The sequence below is a fragment of the Cololabis saira genome, chromosome 5 (assembly GCF_033807715.1).
Source record: "Cololabis saira isolate AMF1-May2022 chromosome 5, fColSai1.1, whole genome shotgun sequence".
Classification (NCBI taxonomy): Eukaryota; Metazoa; Chordata; class Actinopteri; order Beloniformes; family Belonidae; genus Cololabis; species Cololabis saira.
Genome location: NC_084591.1, coordinates 26,676,830 through 26,691,013, shown reverse-complemented (window position 1 = coordinate 26,691,013; position 14,184 = coordinate 26,676,830). Strand labels below are relative to the sequence as shown.

At 40.3% G+C, this 14,184-nt stretch overlaps 1 protein-coding gene across 4 annotated transcripts in view; it reads left to right on the top strand.

Annotated features, from left to right (window-relative positions):
• The window catches only part of srgap1a (SLIT-ROBO Rho GTPase activating protein 1a), an 89,207-nt gene that overhangs the window by 55,724 nt on the left and 19,299 nt on the right, over positions 1-14,184 (top strand). For 2 of the 4 annotated variants that reach the window (XM_061721394.1, XM_061721393.1), the window contains exons 9-16: positions 3,692-3,889; positions 5,759-5,843; positions 6,826-6,853; positions 10,010-10,043; positions 11,134-11,194; positions 12,056-12,133; positions 12,310-12,444; positions 14,051-14,156. In XM_061721394.1, coding sequence (XP_061577378.1) covers positions 3,692-3,889; positions 5,759-5,843; positions 6,826-6,853; positions 10,010-10,043; positions 11,134-11,194; positions 12,056-12,133; positions 12,310-12,444; positions 14,051-14,156 — 725 coding nt within the window. Of the gene's footprint in view, positions 1-3,691; positions 3,890-5,758; positions 5,844-6,825; positions 6,854-9,245; positions 9,352-10,009; positions 10,044-11,133; positions 11,195-12,055; positions 12,134-12,309; positions 12,445-14,050; positions 14,157-14,184 lie in introns of all 4 variants that reach the window. The other 2 variants (XM_061721392.1, XM_061721391.1) reach the window with 1 other exon arrangement.

Sequence of the window (14,184 nt, the reverse complement as noted above, 5' to 3'; positions counted from 1 at the left end):
CTGAAGCGGATGTCCTCGTGGGTCAGAACTGGAGGGTGCTGCTGCCGCATGTTAGTATTACCAGATGGCCTCTCTTCCTGGGCATGGCGTGCCAGATACATCCTTGAAAAATGAACTTTCAAAGCACTGTGGCGACCTACAAGCTCCACTGTTGTCAAATATACAGGAGGAAGAGAGAGACTGTCTTTATCCGGACAGGAAAAGCTATGGGTAGAGCTGAATAAAAGTGCAGCTGCTTCCTCAAACCTCTTCAACTCGACGAAATGGTGAAAGAAGGCATTCTGAATAATTGACTGCATCAGTTGCGGGTGGGGTGGGAATCGTGATGGATAACTGGTTTTCTTTTTCTAACCAATCCCCTCACCTCAGAAATAACTTCATTTGTTTTTGTTTTTCCAAGGACAGCATAATATTTAAACTCCTCCGTCAGTGCATGTACTTCGTCTCATTTTCATATTAAATAATCTAATCTCCCATTTATATCTCATTTGACCCAGAAATTTTACAGACTAATGATCTTTCTTTTTTTGTTTGGTGCCTGTCTTCTTCTCAGCGAATACACAAACGCACAATGAGTAGTAACTCTCAAGATGTTTCACACTAAACTCTGGCAATCGAATGTTTCTCCCGTTTGTTTTTCTCCAAATAAATAGTGGCGTGTGTGAATAGCTTGATGATCAGCAGATTACACACGCACAGCAATGCCTGTTGAAAGCTATTGGACAGCAATCTAACTTCTGAAATGTGATGACAGAAGTTGAAATAACTGGCGAGTGATGTGTTACTGCTGACCTGCAGTATCGCACTAATTTAAAATGTGGCGAGTGGAATTTATTTTGGCCCGTGGTATGACGACTTCATATATACTACATTGTTACTCTGCATATAGCTGAAATTATGATGTTGAACTGTTTGAAATAGTTGAGTTGAACATGAAAAAGAAAAAGTCAGACTTGACTCCATGGGGACTTAGTTCAGATCTGTTGTGCAGGTGCAGGGACTGATGGGCATATCCACCAAGTTTCGTCAACGTAATTGAGCCGAGTGGTCGACATTGCTCAGTATTTGTCTGCTGAATAATGCATGAACTTGGCAGCTTTCATATGTGGGCTCCTGTCCTCATGATGACTGCTGGGCCTCTCGGCTCCATGAGGCCACCGGGGATGAGGTTGCCTGGCGGAGAAAGAACCCAAAAATGTGCAAAAGATATATACCTATTCTACGGACGTGCCATAATGCTTTGAAAGCTTTATTTTTCTAATTAAGATGAAAAGTGTAAGGTTGATAAGCTATACCTACAGTCTTTTTTGCTCTATGCAACTACATCCATATTGTCTGTCTGAACATCCATTTCACTGCTGATATCCATCACATAAACACACGAAAGACATGCTAGTGTTTTTGAGTTCTTTTTTTTTTAACGCTGAGACTCTGTTATATAACTGTTTACTCCAAAACTCCATCTTGTTCTTTCATTTGACATCAGACCCCCTTTTTTTTTGAGTCGCTGTTCGGGAACTGATTGAGAATAAATAGGAGAGACCTCTCATTTGTGCCACTCAGAGCTCCCCTGACCTTCATGATGAAACTAAGATGGCCAAACAGAGTTTTCAGATTAGCAATTTAAGGAAGTATTTTGTTGGATTTTTCTCAGAAAAGTATGTTTTTTCCAGGCTTCTTTTACCCTGCAGCTTTTCCATGTCAATGACTCATACTGACTTTTGACAACCGCTACACCCCCGCTCCTTATCTTTTTTCTTTTTCTCTTTGTTATTGTTTTTCCTTCATTTTCTAAAGGCTTTCGAACATAAAGGTCTATGCTAATGCTATAATCTTTTCATTATATGACCATATATATATATATATATATATATATATATATATGTATATGGTGATATAATGATGCTTTTTTTTAGCTTATAACACAGATATTGAAGTTTCAGTAATGATCAGTATGTTACTGACTTTTGCGATCAAATGTTGCTTTTTTTCCCAGAACCTTTTGATGTGATGTCTCATAGATGCTGCTTCCTGTGCTGCAGTGGCAGTAGGGCTTTCGTCATAAAGAAAAATTTTGTGCTTCAACCATGAACTAGGAAACCCACGAGGATTTGTGCAAATTAGTCTGTTGATATATGGTATGACAAAGAAATGGCTTTGTCTGTGCCTTGTCAAAGAGTCAGGCCTGTATGTTCGTGGCTGGCGATACTAATCCACCAGTAGCAGAGAGCCGCAAGGCTACAGTGGACAGAACCAAACTGTGCTTCAGCTGTTTTCACACAGTCTGGCCACGAGGCAGATTGTTTGTGAGTACAGCATTTTGCAAAGCTTTATTTGGTCTGTAGGTGTAATTCCTGTTTGGATAATCTCTTTACTGTTGTTATGAACACTTGAATAAAAGGAGTGTTCAGGACTGCACTCCTATGATAAAAAGGCTCTCGTTTATTCTATAGACCACAGTTCAGTCACACATCTGATGGCAATTAGGTAATTAGTTTCTATCATTATGGTAAAAATGAAAGGGAAAGAGCCTAATAAAAATCTCAGAAACAACGGAATTTTTGTCATCTCATCCTGAAACATCGGGGAAAGAAAACCTACTCATTCATACAATGTCTATGATATGTAGAAACTATAAAGAAAACGACAAAATGCATGCTCTTCTCTTAGTAAGAGTAACTTTCAAATAGATATGCAAAAAGTAAAGACAACAGAACTAAATGAACATTATAAGCAAAACGTGTTTAGAAAGTCATTGGGTGATAAATCCAGTCAAGATCACAGTCTCTATCTTTCTAAATCTTTTACCCCGTTAAACAAACAATACACTCCCCTCTCTCCCTGTGCTGCTAAACTCTGTCTTTCAGCTTTTCTCCTCAATATAAGTATTGTCCAGGACCGGAAACTTTCAGGCACCAGGCTGTACTCTTCGTGCAACTGACGTCTTTTTCACATCATATGTTTTATCCTGCGGTCAAAAACAAATTCATGCGCTGAAAAGCGGAGCCTGAACGCTGAATGCGCCAACGGGCAAGATAGAGCAGAAGAGTTGTTAAGATGTATCAGGGGGATGTGTTGGCAATTTTTAGGTGTTAAATTATGTATATGTGACACTTTTTATTATATTTCGAACGAAAGAATCGCATCATTAACCAGGTTTTTGGTCGAAAGACTGAATTTCACCATCAGCCCTGTTTTTTCTGAGTTCTTTTTTACTCTGCACATTAGAGACATCATTCTCCTACAAGCCACTGATACAGATGCATTTGCTTTATTCATTTTCATGCCCATGTTGTGTTGTCTTATGTCATTGTATAATGGATACAGCCTTGGCCTGCAGCTCTTGCACCACAAGAGGATCTTTTGCACTAAGTGCAAAGACCATGCTTGACTAAGTCCTGACATTCACATGCTTGGGAAGAAGCGCTGTTGACGGGGTGGAGGAAGTAATAAAAAAGAATCTTAAAAGCCTGTGAGTCATTGCTTTGGCTGAGAGCCCCGTTCAACACCTAGTGGATTTTTCTGAGAAGAATATGTCTTGTCAGAAAGCACCTGAATTTTTCAGAGGTGTCGGGGGATGGATAGTGTGTTTTTGAGAGCCTGGAGAAATGAGCTGCTTTGTATGGTGTGATAGTGAGGAGATGGCATCAAGCCTCCTGCTCTGAACACTTCTTCACCTGCTCCTGAACAGGTCAAGAAGACCTCAGAGGCCACCCTGACCACCATCCAGGACATGGTAACAATTGAAGACTACGACGTGTCCGAGTGCTTCCACCACAGCCGCTCCACCGAATCGGTCAAATCTACTGTGTCAGAGACATATCTCAGCAAGCCCAGCATTGCCAAGAGGAGGGCCAACCAGCAAGAGACGGAGCAGTTCTACTTCATGGTGAGTGCGGGGAAGAGTTCTGCCTTAACTAATGGAAAAGAGCTTGTGAACAGATTTTGTTAAAGACTTTTGTTTATTTCTGCATCCTAAAAACATGTGGGGGTGGTAGTTTAATGGTTACAGAGGTGGGCTCGGGTCTGGAGGACCCAGCTTCCAGATAGTAACCAAGGTAACCACTTGGGCCTCTGAGCAAGGCCCTAAACCCTAATTGCTCCCTGGGCGCTGGAAGATGCAATGATGTGCAAATCTCATAAACACATATTTTATGCCCAATAGATCATAAACAACATATCAGATGTTGAAACTAAGGCAATGTATCATTTAATGGGAAGTATTAGCTCATTTTGAATTTGATGGCACCAATATATCTAAAAAAAAACTTGGAACTGGGTGATTATTTATGATTGTTTAAAACCCCTCTTTTTTTAACAACCGTCTGTAAACATCTGAGAAGTGAGGAGACCAGCTGAGCTGAGTTTTAGGAGAGAAATGTCCCATTCTTGCCTGATGCAGGACTGTAGCTCCTGACATTCCTGGGCCTTCGTTGGAGGAATTTTTGTTTCATGATGTGTCAAATCTTTTCTACTGGTGAAAGTTCTGACCAGACTGAGCAATTCAGCACCTGGACTCTTCTCCTGGAAAGCCACGCTGTTGTGTTGGATTCAGTATGTAGTTTAGCCTAGTCTTGCTGTAATATGCAAGGCTTTCTGTGAAAGAGACGTTGTTTGGAGGGGGGCAGATGTTGCTCTAAAACATGCATGTACTTTTCAGGATTGATGGTGCATTTCCAGATGTGTAAGCGCCCCACACCATAGGCACTAGTGCAACCCTGTACTATCAGAGGTGCACTGACAACAAGCTGGAAGTTCTCTCTTTCTGTAATCTGCAGGACACTGTGTCCATGACTTCCAAAAAAATGTCCATGATTTCCATTTTGCCTCAAAATCCTGCCTGTTTTTTATGCAGTGCCACCTGAAGGCCCAGTAATTACGGACATCTAGTTTTGACCTCCGGCCATGTCCGATGCATACAGAGATTCCTCCTGATTCTCTAAATCTTTTGATTTTATAGACTCTAGATGATGGGGTTTTCAAGTCATCAGAGGTTTACATTGAAGAACATTTTCTTGATACATTTTTGATACATTGGTTAATGTTGGCCCATCTTTACATCTAAGAGGCTCTGCCTCGCTGAAATGCTCCTTTTTCATCCAGTCGTGTGACTGATATGTTTCTGATTAACCTAATTTTGGAATTCAAATGTCAATTGCTCCTCTAGTTGTTTTTGAACTAATCTTCTATTCTTTTGTTTTTTTGTTTTTTTTTAGATGTGTTATCAAATTCATAATAAGCTTATATCCTCCAAAAAATGGCAAAATGTCTCAGTTTCAACACCTGATATGTTGTTTCTTTTCTATTGGGACTACAATATGGGTTTATGAGTTTTCCAAATCATTGCATTCTGTTTTTATTTGCATTTTACACAGGGTCCCAACTTTTGGGGAGTTGAGGTTGTATACTGTATATTTGAAGCCTTTCCCTTCCTTCCAAATTTTTAAAGTTGTATTTTTTTCTACAGAAGTGGATATTTAAGATTGTTTTCTTTTTCTTTCAAAGTAAAGTCTAGCTGACTTCAGATTTTTTTTGGTAAAAAACTGGTAGAGGTGAACCTTTCTGAAAAGATTTCCATTTAGTAAAGCAAACTGCTATCTTGTTCAAACGGGGAGATGGACATGCTCCGATAAAGGCTTTAAAAAGGTTCTCAGTATGTCCTTTGCCCTTGGCGGCTTTATCATAGATTGCCGTCTTGAGAGCTGGCTCTCTGGCTGGCACTCAGGGCTGCTGTGTAATTACTCTCCATTCCCAACAGAAATTCCGTGAATATCTGGAGGGCAGTAATCTCATCTCCAAGCTGCAGGCCAAACATGACTTGCTGAAGAGGACACTTGGTGACGGTATGATCAAAATCCCTTTATTTGCTCTCTTCTTGCAGTTCCCACTGTTTATGTTCTCATTATGTATTAGATACTGTTATTTTGCGAGTATTTCCTCGGGGTACATTAGCCCCTAATTGTTTACTGAATTCCTTATTAAATGTAACAGCTTTTTCCAAGTTCAGCAATTCTAGTCTTTTCCTTGGCAAACTTCCCATTGTTTGCCTTTTTTTTCCCAATAGTCAAAGCTCTTAGATGATAATCTGAGTTTTAGCCAGGCAAGCCAGAGCTGAGAGGGATTGTGAATTTGTATTATCCTTCTTAGTGACTGATTTGCTCCCTATTTAATGGACTGCCATGTATTAGAGGAGTTGGGGTCATGCAGCAGGCTCTCCTTGTTCCACACTGGTGGCATCTCGCTGAGTATCTGTCATTTCTTTCCAACCTACAGTCCTGGTGGTCTCTGTCAAACATCCTCTTTATTCAGTATTGGAGCTGTGAACTAATAAATCAGAGAGAAAATGTCTTTCTTCTCCCACATGCTCTTTAATCGTACTGTTGTCAATGAGCTGAAGTAACGTATGAGTCACTCAGATACAGAGACAGGTCACATCCTGTTCACAGGACCAGATGGTCAGTTGTTAATGAAAAACCATTTGGATGTGATTTTGTGCTGAATTTCAATTTCTTTGTCAAAATCTGTAGCTTTCGGTTGTTTAACATACAACTATATCACAGCAAATGTGTGCACTATAAATGTTATGTAGCTCAGGTGTTGAAGTCAAGCTGTGAGGTGGGACGTGGATGAATACGTACAACTGTCGGTGTGTGTATGGGTGTTGCTTGTGCTGATCCAGAGGCCAGCGGTTGCAGACAGATGGCAGGCTTCTAATGCTTCACTGGCTGTGTGCACATTGCGCCGTAGGGTTCTCAGAGACAGGTCCTGGCATGGCTGCACAGCTAACTTCACATCCCTTGTCATTCTTTTTTCTACTTGCTGCAGGTCACAGAGCTGACTACATGACCACAAGGTAAAACACACACCATCACATGTACACGTGTTACATTCCATACACATTAAAAGTAAAGTACTTAACTTTTCTTCTTTGAACACTGGCAAAAGCTTGTATCAGGTGCTGCAGCTCATCAAGGCAAAGACAGTTCACGGGATTTCCATGTGAAATCCTCAGTGAAAGCAGGAGAATCATGTAGTTAGATATTGTAATTGTGTTTTACAGCATATATATACATATACATTTAATATACATTATGATTTGAACCCACTTCTATTTTTAAACAAGAAAAAAAACAGTTTGCATGGTTATTGTTTTGTAGTCCATTGCATGATATCATAATCTCCTTACACTTGAAATGATTTGCCATGTTTCGTTAAATATTTCAAGATGCTTACATACCTTTATGGTTAGGTTCCCTTAAGTCGGTGGTGCTCAAACTTGTCTGGTGGGCCCCCCTTTGGTTTAAAAGAAGTGGTGCGCCATTTTTTGAGTAAACAAGTTGATTGCAGGTGTCTTTACTGTGACACTCAACATCAGCAGGACAGACTGAGCTGCCCTGAGCTAAATTAACTCATGTATTATCTTTTTGCTCCTCTTGTTCTTTGTTGTTTTTTTTGCCCTTCCTTTTTTGTTGTCGGATGGATAGCTTCTTTTTCATTTTGATAGACTCACTCTCATCAGGTTTGTCTATGTAAGATGCAACAAGAGCGAGAGTTGGAGACGGGGCCCCCTTTTCAGGGACTTCTCCGCCCCACCACTGGCATTGCAAATTCTCCTTTAAATCCCAAATTGTTGGCCCTCGGGGGCTAACCAACTTTTATTTACCTAGGGTCAATTAAACACGTGGTCATTTTTGATTTCGCCATCGTGTTGACATGTTAACAGTATATCCTGCTGGAAACATCTCTCTGCAGATATTTCGGTGGGGTTCAGCTGAAGGAGCTTACTTTCTTTGACATGTGGTGGGCATGTTCCCGTCGGCTTGCTGACCAACATGGCTGACCCAGTACAAAAAAAAAACAACTGGGCCATGTGACCGAATGCTTCGTCAATTGTTATACAGTCTATGGTCAATACACCCCACACTCACTTTTGGAACCAATGGCTTAAGACAACTTTAAGTTCATTTTATCAAGTGGTTCATTTAGCTTGTTTTATCCCATGTGAATGCAGTAATCACACTGTTGTTGACCAATACAACTGGACTGAAACCAGAGGTGGCCTCCATCTAAATGAACTGATTCACTATGGTCTGGTCCTTGTCTGTGGAATAAGAAACTGAATCAAAGAGAAGGTATTAAAAGTTTACACAGTCATCAAGTGGACTGCCCCCTAAAGTGGGTGGAGCAGCAGAAGCAGCCAAAGTGCTGGACTCTCTTCACCTCCACCTAGGGCTGGGCGATATATCGAGATTTTAATATATATATCGATATATTTTCAAACGCGATATGGTACGAGACAATATCGTTTATATCGATTTTAAAAAAAAAAAAAAAATTTTTTTTTTGATTTTGATATAGCTTATTTTGTGACAAATTGACTTGAATGTTTTATTTGAGATTTTCACAAATGTTTTGTTATTTGCACAACTGTCAACCTCAGTGGAAAAGTCTGCCTGTTACTGTCTACATTGTATTAATTGCACAGTGTATTTGAATTTGATTGTTATGCAGGAAAGGGATATTTGTCTTATTTTATTCAAGAAGCATTTTTATTCTATATATGCAGGCAGTTTATTTTTATTTCATTTGTTTTATACATTTTGATATTGTGCAGACCTCTGTTAATAAAGGAACCTGTGTGACATTTGGCACGAGGCTTTGTATTAAAACTGACTGTTTTTTTAAGGGTTTGCCTCAGAAAAAAAAGAAGCTAACAGACATGCTATGCTATAATGCTTTGGGGGAAACCCCAATTATGGCACAGAAAAAATATCAATATATATCGAGTATCGCCATTCAGCTAGAAAATATCGAGATATGACTTTTGGTCCATATCGCCCAGCCCTACCTCCACCGTACAGGTCAACGGAGGTCGAACTGCATTATATCCCTCACACTAACACACATTCTCACAACCTAACACACATTGTCCCCTGCAGGGACTGTCGTTGGTGGCTGCTGACTGATATGATTCTCTCAGTAGGTCCGGAGTTTCACTGTGATCTGTTATATCTTTTGGGGAAAGGAGGGAAAAAAAGTATAAAGAATAAGTCAATTCATGAGTTTCAGCGGTGTCTGATAATAGCATATTTCAGCTGTCCATCACATGGAGGCGAAAGGTTTTAAAGATTAGTCGGCCTTAACTTCAGCTCAGGTTTCTGAAGGTGGTCAGAGAATAAACTTCAAACCTCTTTGAAATGAAACTGGCATTGTTTGATTATTCTAATGCATTCTTTGTGTTCTAGACATCCCAATGGGCTGCTCAAAACGCACACTGTCAACCGGCGGGCTAGACCCCGCTCCGTTTTTAATGTTAGGTTATTTAATGGCAATATGGAAGCATTTATCAAGGTACCGATTTCTATTCTTCAGGTTGACTTGGCTCTCCTTCTTATCTATTTTCCTGTCTTGCTCTGGCTTTCTGACCACTAGTGGGTTCCTCACAGCATCTTAGTATTCAATCATCATTCATTCACAAACAATAATGACCACAACAGCAAAGAAATATGTATTTTTGTTAAGACGGGGAAACTTTTCTCATGAGTCGGTGAGCATTGGGAGTCGGCGCCTGAGCTTTACAGTGGGACCAATAAATTTGGAGGGTCGCAAGAGGAGAGGGAAATCGGCCGGAGCAATAAAAGTATTTGCCCATTAGCTTCCCTGGTTCCTCTTCCACAGTGGGAGCAGGAACCAGTGAAAACAGCAGAATAAATGGAAGTTGGGGAGCAAATGCCAGGCTAATAAGGGTGCTGCCTCCCTCTTCCGGCCTTCTCACCCTCGCCCCTTCCCCCCCATGCCCTCCCCCACAGGTGGCCATGTCTTACCCTGCCTGTTCCCGTCGAGCTCACATTAATCACTTATGGGTTTTGTGCTGGAATGAAGGTGCTTTGTCAGAAAAGGCTTTGGTGGGCAGCTGCTGCGGTCCTAACCTGAATCTTGCTTTTTTTTTCTTTTTTTCCCCTGTCTCTCTTTTCTGTCCTTGTCTGAATCTTGCGATATTCCTCTGTAGCCGTGGACGACGGAACTCACACACTCGACATCAGGTAGACACTCTGAGGCATCTTGGGGTTGCTTGGGCTGCTTGCTTATTACTTTTATCTGTCCTGCATTAAGAACATTTTCATTTCATGTTCTTCATAAGTTATTGCAAATGACTTGTCTTTTGTGAGCAGACTTGGTCAGACGGAGTAAAAGATTTTCTGTTTCAAAAGAGATCTTGCATCAGATAGCATGTTTAGGTGTTTTTATACAAATTATAACACAAAAAGACTCTCAAATTATCTGCACCTCGGCCTGTGCATCACGGCTCTACTGTGATCAATTTTGCCATGTTTTTTATTTTTTTGTGTTCAGGCCCATTCTATACTCTTGAGGTCTGCAGAAATAAAATTCACTATATTGTTAAAAGCACCTACAGAGTCTCTATCCAGCACTTGGTTGCAGGGGCTGCAGGCACCAAGCCACAACAAGAGTGTACTCCACATCTAAGTGCATGAGAGGAGGCCAAGCTTCTACCGCTCATTTCCGCATTTCTGCCGAGAGCTCCATGTTGACCATGTGGCACTTTAAACTGGCTCTTGTCAAATAAACAACTCTAAAGGCAATACTTTAGCTTTTAACAACATGAACAAACTAATGAGGGAAAGTCTTCTTAGTCTGTCTCAAGAATGTTTAGAACTGCATTTCTTAACTTTACCCACACTGTTGGTGTGCATGTTTGTTTAATATCATATTGATCATCACTTATTAGAGCCTAACCAATACATCAGCACATTGATCACAATTTATCAACTACAGCATGTATAGCAGATAAGAAATAAGTCTGAAAGCAGTTAGGGTACTTATTTTTTAATTATTTTATTCTGTTTTTATTTTAATAAGTAAAATCATTTGGATTTTCTCCTCAAAATGTATTACTATGTTAAATTTATTGTTAGAAATTGTATTTTCTAACCTAAACATGTGACATGTCTCAAAAGAAAATATCAACCTATTTCAGATCTCATTTGTATCATATTTGATGTCATTGAGATGTGATATTGGTCAGGCTCTACAGTAGATCACTTTTACGTGACAGAACAAATGATGCATAATCTGAAACGTGAGTGATTTTTGCCGACTTTGCCTCCGTAGGACTCGGGACAGGCCATCCCCCGTGTGGTTGAAAGCTGCATTCGCTACATAAATCTGTATGGTGAGTCACTCGTCGCCGCTTCAACCGAGGCCAGCCATAAACTGATCTCTGTATTTCATTTCTCACATAAACACACTGTGACCTGTGTAATTTTCCACTGCAATCTACTTTTAGTAACATGCAATGCTGCAGAAGATGTTAATTGTTTGGGTGTGTTCATGCCGTAGTTTTCAAGTTGGGGTTTGAGTCTGTTCCTCTTCAGTCACTGTGATGGGAATATACAGATTCCATCCTGTTTACAGCAGCACAGGCCTTTCCAGTCAGCTGCTCACACTGTGGGACAGCTTACAGTAGATTGAAATATGTGGAGTATGAAAATTAACTAGATTTAAAAGAGATTCCAAAAGAAGTTTGAGACCTAGCACATTCACGTGTGACGATCATGAGATCCATCTGTTTGATGGGGTATTTGTCCTCATGGAGCAGCAGAGGCAGCTTAAGTGCTGGACTTTTTTCATCTCCACCGTACAGGTCGAAAAAGTCAAACTGCATTATGTCCCTCACACTTTCACACAACCCAACACAAATTGTCGCCTGCAGTGGCGGCCACAATGAATATAGAAGTAATATAAAAGTTCTGCTGGAAATGTTAAAGATGAAAAACTCATTTCACTGAATGATCTCTCCGCTCATTAAGGTCTTTATTCCAGCTTGAAGACACTTACGCAAAGTGTGGCTGCAGTATTCCAGACGCATGATTTTTAATTAGCAAAGTCGAGGTGCTTATTGAACATTGTGTGCCTTTTTAGATGTAACAAATGAATCTTTTTTGCCATCTGAACTTGATTTGAGTGCATCTTTGCCTTACCATGCTCCTGTTACTCACCGTCCAAACACTTGTCTTTGTCTCTACCTCTACAGGCCTCCAGCATCAAGGAATATTTCGGGTGTCTGGATCCCAGTTGGAAGTCAATGACATCAAAAACTCATTTGAAAGAGGTACTTTATTTATGTCTTTAAATATACATATGTGTATATGTGTCATTTCATTGCGAAATATCATGTGAATTATTTTAACGGAAGGGAAATGTTAAATGGGTATGCTGTAATTAAAGTTATGCATTTTAATTATTAAAGATGTTGACTTGATGTTTTTTTTGTTTTGTTTTTTTAAGGAAACGACCCTCTGACAGATGACGAGAATAACCACGACATCAATTCAGTGGCTGGAGTTCTCAAACTGTATTTCCGTGGTCTGGAAAACCCTCTTTTTCCTAAAGAGAGGTTCAATGATCTGCTGTCATGCATCAGTAAGAACACAAATTTGCATTGTGTCAATGAAGCACTTTTCAAGTGCATTTGTTTCTTGCTTTTTTTTATTTAACAACCAAATATCCCCATAAAGTAGTTTTTTTCCCCCTTAATATTCAGACTTGATTGGATGAAGATCCCCAGTTTTCACATCCTGACTGCCAAATAAGTTTACATCCCCTCTAAATGTTAGCTCAAATCATGTCTGTATAACTGTTTTATTCTCTTCGGCCTCAGTAGTTGTTCCTAACCTTTTACTGTAACCCTTCTAAAGTCTGTTGTCACTTATTAAACATGATCCAACTCCGTAGGTAAAATCTTTGAAATTAATTGTATATTTCTAAACACAAATAGTTGTGTTCTCCTCTCTGTTTGGGTGCTACTGTGAGGTATTTGGTTGAGGACTGAGAGGGATATTTTTTGTCATTTGTGGCACAAAGCTGACCACAGAATTGTGCTGGAATGTTAAATGTTCACAGCGCCGAGCTGAATCTGTAGCAGAGTCCTCTCAAGAATAGTCACATTGTCATGTTGACTGCGAGTTGGCTCAATCAGCTCTTTGTGTGGGTTTTCTTGATCTTTTAAGTCACTACATGGGGAGGTGTCTCAGCTTTGTTAAAGAACAGCCGAATGTCCCCAAACTCACACAGGCTCATGGGCTGGAATACCTTGAGGAGATTGTGTGAGTGTGCATGTTGCGTAAGCGGGCTTTGTGTGTTCAAGCAAGCTTTAGTGTAATCACCAGTGTGTGAAGTGTGTTTCCTGGGTGTACCTTCACACATTTGTGTTTGATGAGTGATGGGAATTCCCTGTTTACATTCCTTTGCTCAGCATGCCAGTGATGCCAGTGTTCGCTCTAACCAGATATGAGATCACGCTTCCATTTATCTGCTGTGGTATTTTTGAATTTTCATCTGGAATATTTAATACAGAGGAGCTTCCACATGTGTTTGGCGATGTACGTCCGCATTTAAGTAGGTCTTTTTAAAAGTAAAAGCTTCTGCAATGAGCTGCACAGAATCCAAGTTAGAAATTCATGAAAAATGAAATGCAGAACAAGCGTCCCTGAGGCCTATATCCCAAATGGTACCGAGTGACTGGAGGGTGACGTGACTATTTTTAGCAGCCAGCACAGACCCAGCTCAGCCAAGTAAAACAGGCTCCTCCAACTGAAGCAAATGGTATGATAATGAAAGACACAAAGGCCTTACATACGATACGGCAGAAAGAGTTAAAAGGTTCAGAGAAGTTCCCTTTTTTTTCTGAATATTATACTCTATCTTCGAAAGATGGAAGACACATGAAAGATTGAAAACAATATATAGATGCAAAAGTAACATGTTTTCATTATGAGGAGAGTCTGCTCGGTATCCTTCTTGTCCAGTGCTAATGGAGACTTTTAAACTTCCTTCCCTCCTTCCTCTTCCTCTGTGATGTCAGCAGAGGAACTTCAGTTGAGTTGAAGGTCACAAACACAGAGCAATACATTTCCTGTTGCCTATACACACATAACCTCCACCCGCGCTCTCACCCACTCCTCGACTGTGGCAATGTTGTTATCACAGTTTTTAAGTATGTCACCTCTGTGTCTTTCCGCTGCTGCAGGAATAGAGAACCTGTATGAGAGGGCGCTGTACATCCGCAAGATCCTCCTGACCATTCCCAGATCAGTCCTCATTGTGATGCGTTACCTCTTTGCCTTCCTAAACCAGTAAGTCTATTAACACTAGATGGTGTAT